The sequence below is a fragment of the Bufo bufo genome, chromosome 3 (genome assembly GCF_905171765.1).
Source record: "Bufo bufo chromosome 3, aBufBuf1.1, whole genome shotgun sequence".
In the NCBI taxonomy this organism is placed as follows: domain Eukaryota; kingdom Metazoa; phylum Chordata; class Amphibia; order Anura; family Bufonidae; genus Bufo; species Bufo bufo.
The window spans coordinates 271,629,851-271,654,886 of NC_053391.1; the positions used below are offsets into that span (position 1 = coordinate 271,629,851).

Below are 25,036 nucleotides of genomic sequence, written 5' to 3' on the forward strand. Positions count from 1 at the left end.
TCCAAAATGGGGTCACTTTTAGGGAGTTTCTACTCCAGGGGTGCATCAGGGGGGTTGAAACAGGACACGGTGTAAATAAACCGGTCCATAAAAATAAGCCCTCCAAAAACCAGACGGCGCACCTTTCACTCTACGCCCCGCTGTGTGGCCGTACAGTAGTTTACGGCCACATATTGGGTGTTTCTGTAAACGGCAGACTCAGGGCAATAAAGATACAGTCTTGTTTGGCTGTTAACCCTTGCTTTGTTAGTGGAAAAAAAGGCTTAGAATGTAAAATTAGTCAAAAAAATGAAATTCTCAAATTTCTGTAATGACCGGCGTCACGCACAGGGAGGGAAAAGGGAAAGCCTGCCCAAGGGAGAGGGTAAGGTGGTGACCCCTGACTCACCTTGCGGCTGGCACCTGACTGCCCTGACGTCCCTAGACTGGTTCCTCACCCGTGCTGCGATCACGTGCCTAAACCCTGGCTTTCCCTAAAATAAGCTCTAGATTGTGAACGGGCCGGTGGGATCGCTAGTCCGCACCACTGACACTAAGAGGGAAACACCAGGGAGAGGACAGACAATACAGACAAACACATACACCCAGGTGGGCGACAGCAGCAGACTACAAAGGTCCAACAGGGAGCCGGAGGGTAGCGCTCTGGACCAACAACCAGAGAACGCAGCAACACAGCTCCAGAGGGTCAGAATAGATGTCCAGGCAGGAAGCTCTATATCTGGCAACCAGAGAAGTGTGAGAGGGGAATATAAGGAGGTTGGGAGTGCTGGACAAGGAACAGCTGAGGAGAAGGAGCTACGGATCCCTGAGTGAGCCAAAAGGGTTTGCAAAGCAAACCCAGAAAGCTACCATAAGGAAACAGCCCTATCTTACATAGAGCGCACAGCCAACCGCTGCGACTTCCTGACCCCGGGTATAATGGAGTCAGGCGTGGTTCTTGACACCCTTGTGACAGTACCCCCCTCTCTACGAGGGCCCTCCGGACACTCAGGACCAGGTCTCTCAGGATGAGAGGCATGAAAAACCCGAACTAGCCTGTCTGCGTTTACCTCAGACGCAGGAACCCACATTCTTTCCTCGGGACCGTTACCTCTCCAATGCACCAGATATTGAAGAGAGCGGCGGACCCGACGAGAATTAACAATTTTGGATATCTGAAATTCTAGATTACCATCCACGACAACAGGAGGGGGTGGCAGCGGTGACTGTTCTAGAGGTGGAACATATTTTTTGAGTAACGACTTATGAAAGACATTATGGATTTTAAAAGTCTGAGGTAACTCCAGGCGAAAAAGCCAAGGGGTTGATGATGGCTACAATTTTGTAAGGACCAATAAACCTAGGACCCAGTTTCCAAGAGGGAACCTTCAATGTAATATTCCTAGTAGACAACCACACATAGTCATTCACTCCTAGGTCCGGACCTGGCGACCGTCTCTTATCAGCCATACATTTGTATTTACCTCCCATATTTTTCAAGTTAGCTTGCACCTTCTGCCATACTGATGAAAGAGATGACGAAAACCGTTCCTCTTCGGGAACCCCAGAAGACCCCCCCTCTTTGAAAGTACAGAATTGGGGATGAAAACCATATGCACCAAGAAATGGTGACTTGCCAGTGGATTCCTGACGACGATTATTTATGGCAAACTCAGCTAACGGTAAATATGATGACCACAACTCTTGGTTTTCAGACACAAAACATCTTAGATATGTCTCCAGGTTTTGGTTGGTACGCTCAGTCTGTCCATTCGACTGAGGAAAAGGACAAGTGTACCCCCAAATGGGAACAAAAAGCTTTCCAAAATTTAGAAATAAACTGGGTAACCCGATCCGAAACAACATCGGAGGGGACCCCGTGAAGCTTCACGATTTCACTGACGAATACCTGAGCAATAGTCTTAGCATTAGGTAGTGCGGGTAACGCAATGAAGTGTACCATTTTGCTAAACCTGTCCACTACTACCAAAATAACTGTTTTACCCGCAGACAAAGGTAAGTCAGTGATAAAATCTATTGACAGATGTGTCCATGGTCTATTGGGAATGACGAGTGGTAATAGAGACCCTGCAGGACGTGTATGTGAAACTTTTGCGCGCGCACAGGTAGAACAAGAAGACACAAAATCCAATACATCCTGACGCAACCTTGGCCACCAAAAACGACGAGACAATAGCTCCAAGGTTGCTTTACTACCCGGGTGCCCAGCAAGTGCCGAATTATTATGTTCCTTTAAAAATTCGAAACGTAGGTTCAACGGTATAAACAATTTCTCTGAGGGGCAAGAGACCGGGGCGTCCCCCTGGGCCTCTAACACCTTCCCCTCCAGAACAGAGTGTACCGCAGAAACAACCACTCCTCTTTGAAGAATGGGCACCGGATCACTCACATTACCCCCTCCAGGGAAACAACGAGATAGTGAATCAGCCTTGGTATTCTTTGCCCCAGGACGATGGGTAATTACAAAGTTAAACCTGGTAAAAAAATAGCGACCACCTAGCCTGTCTAGGGGTGAGACGCTTAGCTGATTCGAGGTACAGAAGATTTTTGTGGTCCGTAATCACAGTGACGGGGTGGACTGCCCCCTCTAAAAAGTGATGCCACTCCTCAAACGCAAGTTTAATAGCTAATAGTTCCCTATTGCCAATATCGTAGTTTTTTAGAAAAGAAAGCACAAGGATGCCATTTGCCAGGAGACGGACCCTGAGACAGCACCGCCCCCACTCCCACCTCTGACGCATCGACTTCAACAATAAAAGGCTGAGAGACATCAGGTTGGACTAGTACAGGTGCTGAGGTAAACCTCTCTTTTAGAGAGGAAAAAGCAACTTTAGCGGCGTCAGACCATTTAGAAAAATCAGTCCCCTTCCTAGTCATGTCAGTAAGTGAATAATTTTTGATGAATTTCCTATAGAAATTCGCGAAGCCCGAGAACCGTTGTAGTGCTTTGAGGTTTTCAGGAAGATCCCAATCTAAAATTGCCTGGACCTTCCTAGGATCCATACGGAAACCTGAAGCAGATACAATTCCTAGGTTATTTTTTTATCTCCTGAACGGCGAAGACACATTTTTCAATTTTAGCATATAATTTATTCGTCCGTAGGACCTGCAGTACTTGTCTGACATGCACCTCATGTGTTTTCAGATCAGACGAATAAATTAAAATATCATCTAGGTATATTACCACAAACCTGCCGATTAGATGACTAAAAATGTCATTAACGAAATGTTGAAAGACGGCAGGAGCATTGGTCAGACCGAAAGGCATAACTAGATTTTCATAATGCCCCTCAGGGGTGTTAAAAGCTGTCTTCCACTCATCCCCTTCCTTAATACGAATCAGATTGTAGGCCCCCCTAAGATCAAGTTTGGAGAACCACCTAGCACCCGCAATCTGGTTAAACAGGTCAGGAATGAGAGGAAGAGGGTATGGGTCTCGGATGGTTATCCGATTTAATTCGCGAAAATCTAGGCAAGGACGCAGGCCCCCATCTTTCTTTTTAACGAAGAAAAACCCTGCAGCCACGGGTGAAGAAGAGGGTCTGATGTGTCCCTTAGCCAAGCTCTCGGAGATATAATCTTTCATGGCTTGTCTCTCTGGACCTGAAAGATTATATAACCTGGTCTTGGGTAATTTTGCGCCGGGAATAAGGTTAACCGGGCAATCATAAGGACAATCAGGTGGTAACGTCTGACAACCCTTTTCAGAAAAAACTTCCTCAAAATCCGAAATAAATGTAGGTAGGGTAGTTATGGAGGCGACTAAGCAATTGCTATTTAAGCAATTTTCTCTGCACTGCTCACCCCACTCCAATATCTCCCTGGCCTGCCAATCCACCACTGGATTGTGCGCTACCAACCAGGGAAGACCCAGCACTACCGGAGTGGGAAGCCCCTCCAGAACATAACATGAAAGCATCTCGTTATGGTGGTCCCCTACCCGAAGGTGTAAATTATGAACAATGTGGGTGAGGTTTCTCTGAGACAGAGGAGCATAATCAATAGCGAATATGGGAATAGGTCTCTGTAGCGTACAGAGAGACAAACCCATAGTGCGGGCAAAATGGGCATCTATCAAATTTACCCCTGCTCCACTGTCTAGAAAGAAAGAAATAGTCTCCGTCTTATCACCAAAAACAATAACCGCTGACATCACAAATTGCGATGTACGTATGGAGGAAATGTATACCCCCCGGCTGACATCCTCCACACAGCCTGGGGTTAGTAGTTTTCCGACTGTCTTTTGTTTCTGAGGAAAGAAGGACAGACATTAATGAAATGACCCCTCTCCCCACAAAAAAAAAAAAAAAAACACGCCTACGGCGAGCCTCAGGAGGACGGACCTGACGAGTAGTTCCTCCTAGCTGCATAGGCTCGTCTAAGTCCGTACAGACTAACTGCTGCTTGGGAGGGGTTACCAATGGCTCTGGTTTTTTCAACCTGTCCCTAAGGCGTCTATCTATTCGGATAGAAAGGGACATAACCGCATCAAGGGAAAAGGGGGTCTCATATAATGCAAGTGCATCCTTAACCCTTTCGGATAACCCTGAGCAGAACTGACCCCTGAGAGCCGGGTCGTTCCATTGGGTATCCGTAGCCCACCTACGGAAGTCAGAGCAATACTCCTCTACCGGCCGCTCTCCTTGTAGGAGTCTCCGTAATCTTGATTCAGCCAGTGCGACTCGGTCAGGGTCGTCATATATGAGACCCAAGGCCCTGAAAAACTCATCCACTGACCGAAGAGCCTGGGAATCAGTAGGTAAAGAGAACGCCCAGGACTGCGGGTCTCCCTGCAGCAGGGAAATAACAACCCCCACCCGCTGTTCTTCATTACCAGAGGAGTAAGGGCACAGTTTAAAGTATAATTTACAGGCCTCACGGAATGTCAAAAACTTGTCCCTTTTCCCAGAAAATCTGTCAGGGAGAGGGACCTTGGGTTCTGCAACAACCTGGTTACCAGTAGCAACCGCTGGGCTTGCGGTCAATTGTAATTGCTGCTGTTGCTGGAGGACCGACGCCTTCAATCCTGCCACCTCCAAAGACAGGCCATGAAATTGTTTGGACAGAGCAGCAATTTGATCCATACTGGATTCTAAGTAGGTAAAAAAACATTTTTTATTTTCTTTAAAAAAAAAAATGTTACCTACACAAAATAAGGGCCAGATATAATGTAATGACCGGCGTCACGCACAGGGAGGGAAAAGGGAAAGCCCTGCCCAAGGGAGAGGGTAAGGTGGTGACCCCTGACTCACCTTGCGGCTGGCACCTGACTGCCCTGACGTCCCTAGATGGGTTCCTCACCCGTGCGGCAATCACGTGCCTAAACCCTGGCTTTCCCTAAAATGAGCCCTAGATAGTGAACGGGCCGGTGGGATCGTTAGTCCGCACCACTGACACTAAGAGGGAAACACCAGGGAGAGGACAGACGATACAGACAAACACATACACCCAGGTGGGCGACAACAGCAGACCACAAAGGTCCAACAGGGATCCGGAGGGTAGCGTTCTGGACCAACAACCAGAGAACGCAGCAACACAGCTCCAGAGGGTCAGAATAGATGTCCAGGCAGGAAGCTCTATATCTGGCAACCAGAGAAGTATGAGAGGGGAATATAAGGAGGTTGGGAGTGCTGGACAAGGAACAGCTGAGGAGAAGGAGCTACGGATCCCTGAGTGAGCCAAAAGGGTTTGCAAAGCAAACCCAGAAAGCTACCATAAGGAAACAGCCCTATCTTACATAGAGCGCGCAGTCAACCGCTGTGACTTCCTGACCCCGGGTATAACTGAGTCAGGCGTGGTTCTTGACACCCTCGTGACAATTTCATCCCCATTTGCCAATAACTCTTGTGAAACACCTAAAGGGTTAACAACGTATGTAAAATCAGTTTTGAATACCTTGAGGGGTGTAGTTTCTTAGATGGGGTCATTTTTGAGTGGTTTCTATTATGTAAGCCTCGCAAAGTGACTTCAGACCTGAACTGGTCCCTAAAAATTGGGTTTTTGTAAATTTCTGAAAAATTTCAAGATTTGCTTCTAAACTTCTAAGCCTTGTAACATCCCCAAAAAATAAAATATCATTCCCAAAACAATTCAAACATGAAGTAGACATATGGGGAAAGTCATCACAATTTTGGGGGGTATTACTATGTATTACAGAAGTAGAGAAACTGAAACTTTGAAATTTCCAAATTTTTCCAAATTTTTAGTAAATTTAGGTATTATTTTGTGCAAAAAAATAAAAAAAATTTGACTTCATTTTACCAGTGTCATGAAGTACAATATTTGACAAAAAAACAATCTCAGAACGGCCTGGATAAGTCAAAGCGTTTTAAAGTTATCAGCACTTAAAGTGACAGTGGTCAGATTTGCAAAAAATGGCCTGGTCCTTAAGGTGAAATAAGGCTGTGTCCCTATGGGGTTAAGGTCCTTTAATCTTTCCTGGTAAGTTTTATCCTGCAATCTATGTACCAGTTTAGTAGCTCTTCTCTGAACTCTCTCCAAAGTATCAATATCCTTCTGGAGATATGGTCTCCAGTACTGAGCACAATACTCCAAATGAGGTCTCACTAGTGCTCTGTAGAGCGGCATGAGCACCTCCCTCTTTCTACTGGTAATTTCTACTGGTAATTCCTCTCCCTATACACCCAAGCATTTAACGTTTAAAGTCTTATAAAACCATGTTAACTGGGGAAGTTTAACTATTTTTGGTAGGGACTTAAAGGGTTAATAGAGGTAATCACAAAAGCGAGAAAGCCTCCTGCTGGAAACTGGAAGTCCATGCCCTTGACGAAGCTAAAAAGATGGTGATATTCTGAGTCAGAAAATTCAGGGGTTGGCAGCACTACTCATCCCACTCATTTGGGTACTGACCAGAAAATGGCTTACAAGCCAAATGGTGCGCGCAGATAGGGATCCTGGCTGGGGGTCCCAACTCATCCAGACAATTCAATAATCCGCAGCACTCGCCGGTAAATGATGAAAATAGTGGTGATTTATTCACTCAAGCAGCCAGTATACAGCGACGTTTCGACCTCAGTTGGTCTTTATCAAGCAGTAAGTGACCATATCCCAGTGTGCCTTAAATAGTGTGTATGGGTGGATACAATAATGGATGTATATAATTCCGCCCCCCAGTGGGAGTATACTTCCATTTACACAAAACATGATTCAATTAACTGAACATTCAACAAATACTTAATTATCATCAAAGTAATTAAACAGCATATAAAGTGATGAAGTGGACATATTCCCCTATAGATTACCTGTGTATGAGGATCTCCATGCTATCCCTGCACTTCACGCCAGTCCCGGTAACATGCCAGACACTGGCGTCCCCTCCTTCACAATACGCATGCTCAAGGACCTGCCACAGCACCTAGGCAACGGAGGCGTTCCCCAGATGCCTTAAAACACTGTGTGAATCTATTATAAGGTACCAGGGCAACATATTCTGCAGTCATCAATGCAGCTGTACAATGCAGCATGCTAGGAAAGCTGGGTAACAACCTCTGCAGAAATATATTAGGGCCACACTTAGAACATATATTCTGTATACACTATGGGGCACATTTATTGAGACTGGCGTTTTCGACGTCGGGCTTAATAACCCCTATAGTTGGCAGTGGCTTCACCTAAGTTATGAAGAGGTGCAGGCCTCTTCATAACTTTAGCGGATCCTCCGCCAGTTCTAAATGTAAGAACAGCTTCCTTGCTGTCTTAAATTTAGACCTTTTTCTAAGCCTAATACAGGCGTAGAAAATAGTAAATGAGACGTGCCTGCGTCCCCTTCCCCGCCCACTTTTTTAGACCTGGCGGGAGCTGTTGCTTCACAATCTGCGCCTGAAATGTGCCTAATTTAGACATATTTCTGCTTGATAAATAATTCCTTAATATCAGGACAACTATGAGTATATACTGTACTATATATGTAGTTTGGTCTCCAGTATACTGTACCTCCACATTAGGGTTGTTTCAGGTATCGAACTTTCGATACCCAATCGATACTTTTAGATCGGTATCAATACAATACCGGGATTTGCCTTTTATCGATACGAGGCTGTGCAGTATCAGAGAACATGGCCGTGCTGCTCTCAGCACGGCCATGTTCCCTCAGCAGCACGGGGAGAAGGAGGCAGTCTCTCCCTCCCCCTGTGCTGCGGCTGCCACCAATGAGAGCGCAGAGGGGCGGAGAAGGGGAGGGCGCACTGCGCCACCAATGATAACTAACGTTTAATACATTACAAATACAGGTGGCAGAAACACATTGCCGGCACCCGACTTCTGACAGCTCGCTGCGATCCGCGGCAATTAACCACTCAGGTGCCGCACCTAAGGGGTTAACTGCCGCTGATTGTATTTGTATATTAAATGTTAATTTTCATTGGTGGCGCAGTGCGTCCCCAGTATTAAAATAATTGGTGGCAGTGGCCACAGAGTCCCCTTACCTCCTCTCATTGGTGGTGCAGTGGCAGCTTCTGATTGGAGCCTGGGGCTCCTATTGGTTACTATGGCAGCCAGGACACTACTGAAGCCCTGGCTGCCATGGTCCGCTCCCTGCTCCTGTGTGCGCTATTCACAGGGCAGCAGGGAGAGTGTGAGATCCTATTCACCCTAATAGGGTGAATAGGACAAGGGATTAAAAGATCCCAGATTCTAGCCCCTAAGGGGGAAATAGTTATTAAATAAACTGTAAAAAAAAAAAGTAAAAAAAAATACACTAAAATATTAAGTAGAAATCACCCCCTTTCCCAATTTTGCATAAAAAATATATAAGCAATAAATAAATAAAATATTACATATCGCCACGTCCAAAAAGTCGGAACTATTAAAATATAAAAAAATATCTCTTATGCGGTGAATGCTGTAAAAGAAAAAAAATTGATACAAAACTGCGCGATTCGCCATTTTTTATTTTTTTGTCACCTTGTCCCCCCAAAAAATAGGATAGAACTGTTAGATTAAGGGCCAAACGTTCCATAAAATGTGGAATTCACGCTGGTTTCTTGGAGTTTTATTTTTTTCGCGTGGTATCGAGTATCGCAATACTTTTTTATGGTATCGAAACCGAATCAAAATTTTGGTATCGAAACAACCCTACTCCACATGCTATTCAGCTTTCCAAAGCTGCTAAAAGGCAAATCTTCCCAATTATACAGTGAAGTATGGAATTATCACTGTGTAACCAGGCAAAATTTACTGAAAATCAACTAATAAAAATCAGACATTGCTTTAGAATTCTGGTTTAATGGAATAATTTAAAAAAACTAACTATTTCAACTGGCCTTGACAAAAATGATGGTACCTTGAAAATAATTTGAGCATAGGAACATGATAAACTAAGGTGTGTCCTATAATTAGCATCACAGCTGTCTTTAAACTTGTAATCGATCAGCCTATTTACAGGGTGAAAAGTTGTCACTGTCCTGTTTGGTATAGTGGTGTGTACCACACTGAACATGGACTGAACAAAGCTAAGGAGAGAGTTGTCTCAGGAGAGTAGAAAGAAAAATATAGACAAACATGTTAAAAGTAAAGGCTATAAGACCATTTTCAAACAACTTGATGCTCCTGCTACTACAGTTTCACATATTATTCAGAAGTTTGTCTACAGGACTGAGCCATCCACCCTGGACATGCCGCAAGAGGAAAATTTATGACAAATTGAAGAGATGGATAATACGAATGGTAACCAAAGAGCCTTAATTACCATCACCTTCTGCTCACTGTCTTAAGTCCAAAGTGGGTTTTTCAAGATATTTATACTGAGACCTATCCTCAGGTTAAGTCTTCAGTATCTAATCGGTGAGGGTCAGACACCCGGGACCCCTGCCGATTAGCTGTTTTGAGAAGGCACCAGCACTCCTTTGAACTCTGCTGCCTTCTCGCAGCTTATCAAGCACAGCTCCTTACATTGTATATCAGCTGTGCTTTTTATCACACTCAGCCCCATTCACTTGAATGGGGCTGAGCTGCTCATAGGCCATGTGACACATGAATTAGTCGTTACTCAGCCTAGAAAAAGCAGAGAGAAGGCCACTGCACTCACAGGAGTGCCAGTGTCTTCTCAAACAGCTGGCAGGGGTCTCATTATCCTCTGGATAGGTCATCAGTATAAAAATCTTGGAAAAGCCCTTTAATGGAAGACAGCCGAGGAGGAAACCAGCGAGACCGAAATTTGCCAAAATTCATATTGACAAGCTACAAAGCTTCTGGGAGAGTGTCCTTGGACAGATGAGACAAAACTGGAGCTTTTTGGCAAGTCTCCTTAGCTCTGTGTTCACGGATGCAAAATCAAACATACAAAGAAAAAAACATTGTACCTTCTGTAAAACATGGAGGAGGCTGTTATGTTTTGTGGCTGCATCTAGCACTGGAGCGAAATGCCCAGTGCTGCCCAGTGTCAGAAAGCTTGGTCTCAGTCGTAAGTCATGGGTCCTCCAACAGGATAGTGACCCAATACACACAGCTAACAACATCCAAGAATGGCTAAGAGCATCCACTGCACGTGATTGCAGTTAAGGGTACCATCATTTTTGTCTTGTCCAGACCAGTTTCATTAGTTTGTTTTTTTTAAATTATTCTGTAGAACCACAATTCAAAAGCAATGCCCGATTTTCAGTAAAGTTTTATTTATTTTTACTTTTGTCATTTTCAAGTTATTTCTGTGACCATTGTGGCGTTTTTTTTCTTTAACAGAAGGGTGCCACCTTTCCCCACCTTTGTATGTACTGTGTCTGGTACTGAGTATGTACTACAGGTTGTACCAAATGTATTTTATATTATTAGTAACTAGCAGATTCCTTCCAACAAAGTGGACACACTCACTGTGTAGTAAAAAAAAAAAACTCCTCCTAAACTTTGACTCATTTGCAATAGCATCGGAGGGCTACAATTGTGATATCTGACAAAACAAGAGCCAGAAAAATAAGGAGATTAAGTTAGGTTTTTGTTGAAGTTTTTTTTTTGGGGGGGGGGGGGGGTTGAGCAATAATAAATTATGGCATATAAGGCATGACATTTAAACACTCCATTAATAATTGCTATCTCTTTAAATTGTTTGAAAAGTGCTAATAATCTGTATGTATGAGTAGGCTTTAAGAGTTAGTAGGAAACAATAAATATAAAACGAGCCATACGCATGAGATGAATATTGGGCAAAGACGTGTTTGACCCATCTCATGATTCCTCCATATACATACATGCATGCTCTGCTGGGCATGCACTGTGTTGTGAATGAGAGAGGGGAGGACACTGATGTGAGACATATAATAACGAGACCGGCACTCCGTAATTTCTTTGCAGAGTAGAAAACTTCTTTATTCGTCACCCATACGTGACGCGCGTTTCGGCACAAATGTGTGCCTTTATCATACAACAGGTGATAGTAGCTCAATCCCACATGTAAAACACACCATTTAAATACACTTTTTAAATAACCCGCCCCCTAATCACATAAGTAATCACGTGACTGTGGCTGAAGGCATCCGCCCCCCCAGTCACATGACCAGTCACATGATCATGACATCATGTTGCTACGTGACACTAATGCAAACAAAACTTAATCTGAGAAAAAAATAGAACAAGGCAGAGTATATTATATATTGCTGTGAGATCTAAGTAGTTAAGTCGGCAATCTATTATACAACCAAATGCCCAACATATTACAATATATATATATTTGTTGTTTGATCGTCATACGTTCCACAGGCTAGTTTCAAATGAAGCTGTTCAATGAGTATTCCTTATTTAGACCCTTAGGAGCAAGCATCTCAAGCCGGTGGATCCAATATGCTTCACGTTGGTGGAGCATCTGGATTCGATTCCCTCCACGCCGAGGTAAGGTCACTTCCTCTATAATTTGAAAACGCAGTTGTAAAAAGCGATGTTTTTTCTTAATAAAGTATGGAGGGATAGGTAACAAAATGTTCTCTTTCCTAATTGTGGATTTGTGTTTCCCCACTTGATCTTTTTATGCGCATTGTGGTCTCTCCAACATAACACAACCCACACGGACATTTTAGTAAGTAAATGACAAAACTACTGTCACATGTAAAATAGCCCCGAACTGGGATTTGTTGTCCTGTGTGAGGGTGTGATATGTTGGAGCCCTTAATAACGCTTGAACAGTGGACGCAGTTCAGACAGGGAAATGTTCCCTTCCTGACTGTGGAGAGAGTGAGCTGTCGTAAAGAAGTCCTGTCGCTACCTATGTCCGCCCGAATGATTTTATCTTTGATGTTCTTATTACGTTTGTATCACATCATAGGTAGTTCCCTAAATTCCTGGATTGTGGGATATGATCTTTGTAAGATGTTCCAGTGTTTATAAACCACTGCTTTTACTTGATCCATCCAGGGATGATATTTGACAATCAGTGGTACTCGCTGTCCTTTCTCTGTCTTTTTTTGTTGTTTTATAGGGTTTTCTACCTTGTTTCTCTGTTCCTGCAGCAGCTGGGAGGGATAGCCTCTATCTACAAATTTTTGTGTCATTTCCTGCATCCTAAGACTACGTGTGTCTGAGTCCATTACAATGTTAGCCACTCTTTTAAATTGCGAATATGGCAGTGATTTTTTTACGGCTGGAGGGTGATTACTGCGGAATGATAACAGGCTATTTCTGTCTGTTTCTTTGACATGTAAATCAGTTGTAATCCTATTATTCATTCCCCTGATCACCCATGTATCAAGGAAAGATACACGTTGTAAATCTTGGTGCAGGGTGAATTTCAATTCAGGTCTTATGTTGTTGATGTTGTCCATAAAGGACATAAGGGTCTCAATGGATTACAACTGATTTACATGTCAAAGAAACAGACAGAAATAGCCTGTTATCATTCCGCAGTAATCACCCTCCAGCCGTAAAAAAAATCACTGCCATATTCGCAATTTAAAAGAGTGGCTAACATTGTAATGGACTCAGACACACGTAGTCTTAGGATGCAGGAAATGACACCAAAATTTGTAGATAGAGGCTATCCCTCCCAGCTTCTGCAGGAACAGAGAAACAAGGTAGAAAACCCTATAGAACAACAAAAAAAGACAGAGAAAGGACAGCGAGTACCACTGATTGTCAAATATCATCCCTGGATGGATCAAGTAAAAGCAGTGGTTTATAAACACTGGAACATCTTACAAAGATCATATCCCACAATCCAGGAATTTAGGGAACTACCTATGATGTGTTACAAACGTAATAAGAACATCAAAGATAAAATCATTCGGGCGGACATAGGTAGCGACAGGACTTCTTTACGACAGCTCACTCTCTCCACAGTCAGGAAGGGAACATTTCCCTGTCTGAACTGCGTCCACTGTTCAAGCGTTATTAAGGGCTCCAACATATCACACCCTCACACAGGACAACAAATCCCAGTTCGGGGCTATTTTACATGTGACAGTAGTTTTGTCATTTACTTACTAAAATGTCCGTGTGGGTTGTGTTATGTTGGAGAGACCACAATGCGCATAAAAGATCGAGTGGGGAAACACAAATCCACAATTAGGAAAGAGAACATTTTGTTACCTATCCCTCAACACTTTATTGAGAAAAAACATTGCATTTCACAACTGCGTTTTCAAATTATAGAGGAAGTGACCTTACCTCGGCGTGGAGGGAATCGAATCCAGATGCTCCACCAACGTGAAGCATATTGGATCCACTGGCTTGAGACGCTTGCTCCTAAGGGTCTAAATAAGGAATACTCATTGAACAGCTTCATTTGAAACTAGCCTGTGGAACGTATGACGATCAAACAACAAATATATATATTGTAATATGTTGGGCATTTGGTTGTATAATAGATTGCTGACTTAACTACTTAGATCTCACAGCAATATATAATATACTCTGCCTTGTTCTATTTTTTTCTCAGATTAAGTTTTGTTTGCATTAGTGTCACGTAGCAACATGATGTCATGGTCATGTGACTGGGGGGGCGGATGTCTTCAGCCACAGTCACGTGATTACTCATGTGATTAAGGGGCGGGTTATTTAAAAAGTGTATTTAAATGGTGTGTTTTACATGTGGGATTGAGCTACTATCACCTGTTGTATGATAAAGGCACACATTTGTGCCGAAACGCGTGTCACGTATGGGTGACGAATAAAGAAGTTTTCTACTCTGCAAAGAAATTACGGAGTGCCGGTCTCGTTATTATATGCCTGTGGGGATCCGACCTATTGACCGTGCACCCGGACTTTAAAATAAGCACAGTGCCGTCCATTTCTTTTGATTCAATACTGATGTGAGACATGTCTGGCAGTGGATAATCTACATGAAAATAAAAGGATCAAGCATACTGAAGGCCATTCATGTTGAGGCATTTTTCTCTAAGATATATTACAGTATTTCTTTTATTCACCTGTGCTGTAGTTATCCAAGGAATCCATTCACATTCCTTTTATCAGCCAAGTAAGGCTACTTTCACACTAGCGTTTTTGCTGGTTCCGGCAGGGTTCAGCAAAAACGCTTCCGTTACTGATAATATAACCATCTGCATCCATTATGAACGGATCTGGTTGTATTATCTTTAACATTGCCAAGCCGGATCCGTCATGAACTCCATTGAAAGTCAATGGAGGACGGATCCATTTTCTATTGTGTCAGAGAAAAAGGATCCGCCCCTATTGACTTGCATTGGGAATCATGCTGGATCCGTCTTGCTCCGCATACCAGGACAGAAAGAAAACCGCAGCATGCTGCTGTTTGCACTCTGGTCTGGGAGCGCAACTAAAAGGAACAGAATGCATTCTGGAGCATTCGGTTCAGTTCAGTATTGTCCCCACTGACAATGAATCGGGACAAAACTGGAACGTTTTTTTCCGGTATTGAGCCCCTATGATGGAACTCAATACCGGAAAACTTAAACGCTGGTGTGAAAATAGCCTTAGCCAAAACACAAGAGAAAACGTTTGAGATACTGGATTTATTCTTTTTTTTTTGTCTTGCAGATGGCAATGCTCTTAAAACTCCAAGAAGCAGCCAACTATATTGAATCACCTGACCAAGAGACGATGTGTGACGGTGATCTATCTTCCACCATCTGAAGATTCAAATATCTTCCGAAAGCAGTCTGAAACCACAATAGGATACCTATTCTCTATACAATACCATAGTTGCAAAATGAAGCGGAATTATATTATTCAGATGCATTCAGATTTTTATTACCTTATTTCACCTCAATTTTGAATAATTATGTCAACCTGGCTCAGAAATCAAAAAGCAAGTGTTGCCACATATGCTTTTTTTATTACATGTTATTTTTTTCTTTTTTATAATGGCAAATTCAAATCAAGTTCTAGGAGGAAGTTCCTACTTATTTTATTTCTTATATGTTAACCTTACCTCCCACACCTAAGTACTGAGTCTGAATTACTACGTGGATGCCAGCTAATTGGAAACTAGAATGTTATGTTTCAAGACTGTTATTGGTATAACCGTACTTCCTTGGTGATATTATTAAAAACATAATTGTCAGTTTTTGGAAGTACCCTTCTGAAAATAATGTTTACACAGTCCAGTTTTGATCTAGGGTTTGATGTATTTTATTTCAAAACCAAGGAGTGAATTCAAGAAAAGGAAAAGATCAAATATCCAAACACACCAAAAGGTCCATTAAACTGCACTGTGTGGACCTAACCAAAATATATTTTCTTCTGTTATGCATATTTCTCATGCTATTCTTTTGCCAGTTGGAACTCCCCTCCCTCTCACAAAAGCATGCTAGACATAATAATGGGGACATATATACTGCTATATGATTTGTTTTTAGAAAATTTGAAGTCAGATATATTTTTCTAATTTTCAGTGCGGCTGCATGGTCAGATTTCCTAATGCAGTTTTGGAAGTCAAAATCAGGAGTGGGTCATAAAAAGAGAGAAAGTATAAAGGACAGATACTTCTTTTTTTTTATTTTTATTACCTGTTGGTTTTGGCTTCCAAAACTGCATCAGGAAACCTGATCATGTGGCCGTACCCTTAAGGGTATGGGCAGAGGCATAGCTAGGAGTTCACCCAACCCAGTGGGCCCCCAATGTGTGTTTACAACTACAGAAGTGCATCCTAAGGCTGGGTTTCCACAGTTTTCAGGTTTTTTGTTGATGTTTTTTAAGCCAAACCCAGGTGTGAATCATTAAGGGGAATAAAAAACTGGATATAGGACAGGTGCTACTACTCCTCTTTTATTCAGTGCACTCTTGGTTTTGGCTTCAAAAACCTAAACAAAACCAGAATGTGGATACCCAGCCTAATATCAGTAGTTATATTGAATTCCAATTGAACAAGAGTTCTGTATATGCTACTATACAACATATGTCTTCTTCGTTGGCCACCACCAGACTACTGCTGGGTTGATTTTGACCACAGATAACACAATGATAACTGAGTACAGATAATGTAGTAGAGGTTACCTGCAGTCCTATGTAAAGTAACACCACAGATAACATAGTGATAACACTCTGATTGTTGGTAATGTAGTACAGTAGATTCTACCTACAGTGGCCTGTGCCTGTTCCATGGGGCTCCAAATTAGTGTCTCTTCCTCCTTCTTGCTGTGCTGAAGTTGCTCCTCTTTTGGTAGCAGCAGCATGGCAAGTGGGAGAAGACGGCGCCAGCTTGGAGCCCTGTACAGAATTACGTTAAGACTGAGCTGTGGCGTGTGTCTGTTCCAAGTTCTGGGGCCACCCACTCCATCAATGCACACACTGAAAATTTTAATTTTAATTTAATTGTCAGGGGGTTTTGACCTAGAATTTAGAACAGGCACAGTGTAACCTGAGGTCCGGCGGTGATCACGCCTACAGAGGCCTTGAGCGAGTGCACTCTGCTCCCGTACACAATTAACATCTGTGCCCTTGGTGGACACCTCTCCTTAGTGGATCCTAGGCAGCCACCCACCTGCTAGCTACACCTCTGGGTAAGGGTATCATTCTGTAAGATGTAATTACCAAGCACTGTACAGTAAAGAGCCTTGTGAAGCAAAGTACGGTATGGCAATTTATTAGCAGCAGCAGTAAACCATTATATTAAACACAATATTCAGTATACAACATAACTGTAATGTTAATAGACCTAATTTGGATGTGTCATTTAAGAATTTAGAATTATTTTTAATTCAGTTTTTAAATATATTGCTTTGTAATTTGCAAAAAAAAAAATTTATCCTAAAATTATTGATATTCTACATTGTTGCAGAACTCTGACAAGCCTAACCCAAATAACTTAAAGCAAATGATCAATAATTCATTACAACCTGAAAAGGTTATTGAAATCAGTATTTTAAACATTTCAGTCAATATAGCTTAAATATAGGAATGTATGCTAAATTCAGTGTCAGCATTGATATAGTGCATCAAACCTATTGTGTGTTTTTCTATAAAGCACTGTAGATCACTCAACTATGCTGAGTTCTATGAGACAATGAACTTGTTTTGCCCCTTTTGATACATTTTTCGGTCAGTAATTATTAGTACGTTATCATATCTTTGGACTCATAATTACAGAAGATCTCTTCTTACACCACAGCTATTATGACAAGAATATTGTGTAAATTTGTGTAACAGCACTAATAAGTGAAATCAACTCTCATTTAAAGGGATTTTCCAGAGCTGATCAACCCAAAGCTCCAAAGAACCTGTGCCCAATTTAAAAACAAAAAAAAGCCACCTGCTCAGAATCCCCAAATTTCCACGGTGCTGCCCCCTTCCTAGCAGCTTTTTGTCCTTGTTCGATTAGAAGGGGCTTGGTCCTGTAACTGCTATAGCCATTCAGTGGGCACTCATGCTAGAACAGCACGTCTCTAAGTGCTAGCATATGACTGCTTAGGCCAGTGATTGGCCACATAGGTCATGAGACCAAGCCACTGCCCGTCTGGCAGAGACAGGAAAACGGCCAGAAACAGGACAGCAGCGATGCAAAGGCAGGACTGTGGACAGATAAGTGTTTTTTTAAATTGGACACAGGTTTAAAGCATTGGTTTGGTTGGCTCCTATGCTGGTAAACCCCTTTATGTTGGGTATTTATTTAGAAATAACAGCATTACTAAGGGGCTTCCTAAGTAAATAAAATGAAACATTCAAGATTTAGAATAGTTTTATTCCAGATGTGTATATTTTATGTAGAACGGTTGCAGACATGATACTATTATCAAACATTTTAGCAGCATTTTGTGCTGTTTAAATTAATGTATTTGTAGTGCTGACTTTCAATTTATCTAAAATGCACTTTACTTTTTCTTTGGTTTATTACAGGTAAGCAACTTCAGGGGGTTAGTACACTAATGAGTAGCTTTGTCTATGGTTCCATATCCGAGGAGGTCATGTGATAGAGGGGAAAATGCTGAGCGTGAGATATATAAATTTGACTGAATATATGCATGTAAAAACACTGCATATAGTAGATAGTACTCATATAGAAAGTCGTGCATTCATTCACAAGTCTCCCTATTTACAGATTTTACAAACTCATGAACTCGCTCAGAAATATTTTGAATCCCACTTTATTGGCAGGGGAAATAACTAATCTTACTGCTTTCTACATGTACTGAATCTCATAGAAAATTATATATATATCCCTTGAGCTTAGTATATACAACACTGTTATATGCTGCCCTCCTAGCACAATAACAAATCCACTTTAATACTATGAGAGTAGGAGAATGATGGCTGGTATTTGGGGTTATACAAAGCCATATGGCATTGGTGCTAAGATCAGTTTGTCAGATTCAGGGGAACACCTGCAGATACCTTTCTCCCATTATTCATTCTGTCAGGACTTGAATTTAAGACTTCTTGGTGCTTTAGAGCCATTTTGTATATGTAAATGACCCTAACGAATGGGCTGAAGGAATATTATACTGCTGACAAAAATACCTGCCTGCAAGACATGGATCTATGCCTCCTATGTTTACCCCCACTATGGCTAATATGAATGTTTCTTTTAAAAAAATAGAATAAGTCGATTCTTGACGTACAAATATCAATCAATAGCTCTGATCATGTGCTGTTGTATTAGATAGATAGATAGATCGATAGAGTAATTTGAAATGGTTAGGACATTTCACCATCTTCATTTGGCCACTACCAGTTGATATACAGTAGCTGGTTTCCCAGTATATCAATATTGAACATAAAACTTTAATAGAAATTGCAAATTGGAAAATGACAGATTTAGCAATATTAAATAATGAACAGAAAATAAAGCAATTATATTAACTTTTTTCAGCCCAATTCATTTTGCTGAAATGCACATTTTCTTATGTTGAGCTACTTGTAGTGTTTCTGTATGAAAAACAGTGACTTACAGAAGTTAAAACAGTTATAGGCTCCAGTTTAATACAGTGGTCCCTCAAGATACAAAGCGGCACCTTGCTCGGGGCCCACCAGGTGATTCACCTGTTCCCTTGTGGCCCAGTCCGAGCCTGCCTCAGGATACAATATTTTTAACTTACAACGGTCTTTCCTGAGCACCGTAAGTTTAATCTAGACTCAACATACAGTGCCTCAGTCTCAGATCCAATCAATCACCATGAACATTTCTCAGTTAAAACATTTGTATTGGCGTCTTTGCAATACAGTCCAGTACCCTACATGCCCTATACTGACCTCTGTGCCAGGATGAGCTGCTCCTTTTGATGTCAGATGATGATGGTGGCTCCATTTTATTTTTCTGGTACACTGTGTACTATACAGACCCTGAAGAAGATCATGTCCTCATCAGAGAAAGTGATTTAGAGCATTCATCAGCTATTCTTGTTATATGATAGGACCTTCCTTATCTGTCTTAGTTATCTTTCTTAAATTGTTACCTTGGGATGACATTTGAGGGCTTTGGAACCAATTAATAGTTTTCCATAGAGTTATGGACTCAAGTTACAATGGTTTCAACATACAATGGTCATCTCATAACCAATTAATATTGTAACTTGATGGACCATTGTATTTTGTTTATTATAAGCTCAGTATACAGTCTATTATACTTCATGAAGTGGATTAAAGAATTCATTGTAAGAAATTGAAAACCATTGCAGCAGAAAGTTTTTACAATTGTAAAGTTGTTTTCAAAATTGAGAATCATTGACTTTTATACAAAAGATCACAGGTGCTAGTAAGGGATTATTTTAAAGTTCCCCTGTTAGAATGCCTAACATTTTGATGCTGTTTTTTCTGGCCAAGCAAGATTTATCATGGTGCTTAAAACAACCCACAAAAGTATATTCACATAGGGCAGTTATATATTTAAAAAAAACTGCATATAAATACTGTGTGCATTTTTTGCCTCCTTTTTACCACTCTCTACTGCACAATTACTGGCCCTTTATGAATATACCCTGAGACATCAGTGGCCTTAGGGTGGGATGTGCAAAACATTCCCCTCCTCATTTGTACACAATTTGCTCTATTGTTTGCCTTTTACTTTATTCCAGTTCCTGGATGTCTTTAGAACAGAATATTATGGACAGTACCATTCTGGTAACATGTAGCATGTTGTTTTTTATGTATTTATAAAGTTGTACCATTGGAAAACATATATTCAACAATAATTTTTATTAGATTTTTTTTGTGAATGTTCCCATTTAAAATGTGTCCATCTCAAAGTTAACAGTGTATTCTTTAATGTTATAAACTAAAATATAAGTGGATATAATGAGACTTAAAGGGGAGCGAGAGGTGAAAAATGTGGAAGACAATAAACTATTTCACACAATGACAATTAAGAATTTCATAGAATTACAAATGCAAATATTTGTTTGTGTTGACTGACTGCTTTTGCCGCATGTTTGAGTCTTACATGGTTTCTATATATTTTTTTCTAACGTGTACATTATATTGGTAGTAGATAACCCATCCCAGGATGGTTACTGTAATAGAAAATGCATCCACTTAAGAAAGAGTTCTTATTCCAAGACAATGACTGCAATCTATATATAGAATGGAATTAGGAATAATACTGGTTCATCTCAATACATTTGCATATCATTTATTTCAGTAATTCAATTCAAAAAGTTAAACTCATATTATATAGATTCATTACACACAGAGTGATCTGTTTTAAGCATTTTTTTTTTTTTTTTTTTATGTGGATGATTATGGTTTACAGCTAATGGAAACCCAAAAGGCAGTGTCTCAGAAAATTAGAATATTGGGAAAAAGTTCAATATTGTAGACTCATGGTGTCACTCTCTAATCAGCTAATCAACACAAAACATGTGCAAAGTTTCCTAAGCCTTTAAATGGTCACTTAGTCTGGTTCAGTAGACAACACAATCATGGTAAAGACTGCTGACTTGACAGTTGTCCAGAACACAGTCATTGACACCCTCTATAAGTAGGGTAAGCCACAAAAGGTCATTGCTAAAAAAAAAAAAAAAGCTGGCTGTTCACAGCGTGCTGTATCCAAGCAAATTAATAGAGAGTTGAGTGCAAGGAAAAAGTTTGGTAGAAAAAAGTGCACAAGCAACAGGGATAAACATAGCCAGGAATGTCAGGAAAAGTCCATTCAAGACTTTTGGGGACTGCGGCTGGAGTTACACACAGACGAATCCAGGGCATGAGCCACAACTGTCGCATGACCCAGAGTAAATGTGAAAAGTGCCTTACCTGGGCTAAGGAGAAAAAGGACTATTGCTCAGTGGTCCAAACTCCTGATGAAAGTAAATTTTGCAGAGCCTCGAAGAGTGGAGAGGCACACAATCCACGTTGCTTGAGATCCAGTGTAAGGTTTCTACAGTCAGTGATGGTTTGGGGAGCCATGCAATCTGCTGGTGTTGGTCCACTGTGTTACAGTATATCATATATCAAAGTCAGCGCAGCCATCTACCAGGACATTTTAGAGCACTTCATGATTCTTTCTGCTGACAAGCCTTATGGAGATGCTGATTTCATTTTATAGCAGAACTCGGCACCTGCCCACACTGCCAAAAGTTCTATTACCCAGTTTAATAACTGCGTTATCACTGTGCTTGATTGGCCAACAAACTCGCCTGACTAAACACCATAGAGAATCTATGGGATGTTCTCAAGAGGAAAATGAGACACCAGACCCCACAATGCAGACGAGCTGAAGGCCGCTATCAAAGCAACCTGGGCTTCTATAACACCTCAGCAGTGACACAGGCTATCACCTTCATGCCACACTGCATTGATGCAGTAATTCATTTAAAAGGAGCCCTGACCAAGTATTGGGTGCATATACTGTAAATATTTTTCTGTAGGCCAATATTTCTGTATTAATTTTTTTTTTTATTATTATTTCTCTTAGATAATATTCAAATCTTTTGAGATTCTAACTTTTGGGTTTTTCATTAGTCAATTATCAACATGAAAAGAAATAAACCCTTGAAATAGATCACTGCGTGTAATGAATCTATATAATATATGAGTTTCACTTTTTGAATTGAATTACTGAAATAAACTAACTTTTCAATGATATTCTAATTTATTGAGATGCACCTGTAGCTGTAACCCAAAGGCATCATACACAAAATATCCAGGACAAACCAATGTGGAGGTCCCTTTGCATGTTTCCCCAATGTATCACAGAAATATTAGCTATTCAATTAAAATTTAACTTTTAATGGATAATAATTAAGAGAGGTATTGATTCCAAATATTTCTTGATGTACAAATGCCAGAATAAAGGTAGAATCAAGACCCACCGTGGACATCAGGGCAGTAGGTCATTCATTAATGAAGGTAAGAGATATAGCACTTACAGTTAGATGGTTCATATATAGCTGGATCAGGTCTGGTGAGGTCAGGAGGCGTTGTTATCCCTAATGATGCCCTGAGGTGTCTACCCCTGCCTACAGGCAGAGCACCCGCCCCGAAAGGGGCGACCCCACCTCTCGGTGGATAAACCCTTTTCTTACCCTCACGTGACCCTAGGTGTTACCTCACGGTGGGTTGACTGGTTCTCCCTCTGTATTGTAGGACAAAGATATCAGTCCTAGATGGTATAAGTTTTTTTGTTGTCCCGACGCGTTTTCCCAAGTAAAAGGTCCTTGGTTCCTCAGGGGACTTTGCTGGTTATATTCCCATAGCCGAAGGATGGTGGCTATATGCTGGCGATAACAGTGGCTGATGATACGCAGCCTCTATGTCTTAATGCAGGGTTTAAATAGTGGAGTTTAAATAGTACCGCCCCTTCTGATTTGGGAGTGATTGATATCTAAGATGGCCAATCGTTAGTGATGCCCCACTATGTCGGTTATATCATTGGTCTAGGGTCTGGGTGTCAGGATAGTGAGATACCTGTCAGACAGTCCCGCTGCTGGTTTCCTCCGAGAGCGCCGGTAAAACTATACGTCACGTCCGGTCATGTGATCGGGAGCTCAAACCTCACATGATCACTATTTCCTCTCTGTGGAACGCAAGCCTAGCCGGCTGTGGAACGCATCGTACATCAATTGTGTTAGTTACTACGATCAGTCTAATTTTACCACTATTATTTGATCTAAAACCCTGCAATTAAGTACAGAAATTAGAATGAAATACATATTATAATAGATCGATATCTCAGATTGATACGCAATATAAGAAGATATATAAGACTTATGAACCTATTCCGGTTCAAATATATTCTGGAAGCCTGGTCTTATTAATACATTTACGGATCCCATGTTTTATGGTTAGTTGACTGGAGACATAGTTGGAGCAAGGGGGGGGGGGGGAAGAATCACATTAGATGAAGCATGTATAGGAAATGTGTTCATTGAGTCCCTGGGGATAAACTGTTTTCAGTCTATGGATCCACTGGGCTTCCTTTCTCAGTATTATGTTATCCCAGTCACCACCCCTGGGTGACTGTCTCACCACCTCAACCACCTGAAACGTAAGTATTTTAACATCCCCACCATGATATTCATTAATGTGGCGTGCTATCGGTTTATCCCTTTTGTTCCTTATATCGCCTAGATGTTCGCCTACCCTTCGCCTGAATTCATGTTTGGTTTTGCCAATATAATTTAGTGGACAGTCACACGAACACATATATATTACTCCCTTAGTTCGACAGTTGGCAAAGTCATAATTTTGATATGTGATACCTGTGCTACTGCTACTGAAGGAGTTGGATTTTAGTATGTGTGGGCAGCAGACACAGTCATTACCACATTTATATGTTCCTGGAGGTCTATTCCCAAGCCAGATGGGATCACTTTGTGGTCTTTGGTAATGACTGTGTATTAGTCTCTCCCGTAGTGATGTGCCACGTCTGTACGTGATGGCGGGGGTAGTTGGTAAGAATTCCGCTATGTCAGGATCGGAAAGTAAGATACCCCAGTTGTTACTCAGGATGTCCCTCACTTTCCGACTTTGTTTGTCAAAGGTACCGATAATTCTTGTAACCGTATCAGTTTGACAGGAGGGGGCATTTGTCGTAAGAAGAGAATGACTATCTCTCTGGTTAGCATGTTGGAATGCCTCCCTTAGTACCTGATCCGGGTATCCCCGCTGTAAAAACCTATCCCGTAGGTCTGCAGATTGTTTATAGAATGCGGAGTGGGATGAACAATTTCTCTTCATGCGTAAGTATTGGCCCCTTGGGATGCCTCGTTTGAGACTTACTGGATGGTAGTTGTCCCACTGAAGCAAACTATTGGTGGAGGTGGGTTTCCTATAAGTTTCAGTATATGTTTCACAAAGTTTGAGAATTCCTCTTTCTTACCATCCCATAAAATGAACACGTCATCGATGTAGCGACCCCAGTATATAATATTGGGGGCCCATCGATGACATGATTCATTGAATACCAACGTAAATACCAACGTGTCTTCCCACCAGCCCAGGAACAAGTTAGCGTAGCTGGGCGCACATGGGCTACCCATCGCTGTGCCCCTGAGCTGGTGGTAAAAGCGCGTTTCAAACAAGAAATAGTTATGCGATAATGTAAATTCTAAGATTTTAATAACAAAATCTGAATGACGTTGGTATTGAGTACCACGAGTGCTTAAATAGTACATAATCGCGGAAATGCCCCAAAAATGGGGTATGCTGGTATACAGTGCCTCAACATCTATAGAGGCTAGATAGATGGTAT

The 25,036-nt window shown here is 41.5% G+C and overlaps 1 protein-coding gene across 1 annotated transcript in view; it reads left to right on the plus strand.

Moving 5' to 3' along the window:
• Positions 1-17,424, plus strand: part of NAV1 (neuron navigator 1) — a 689,603-nt gene extending 672,179 nt beyond the window's left edge. Inside the window, 1 exon segment of the mRNA XM_040424146.1 lies at positions 14,953-17,424. Coding sequence (XP_040280080.1) covers positions 14,953-15,048 — 96 coding nt within the window. The 3' untranslated portion in view covers positions 15,049-17,424.
• Positions 17,425-25,036: the final 7,612 nt, after the last annotated feature.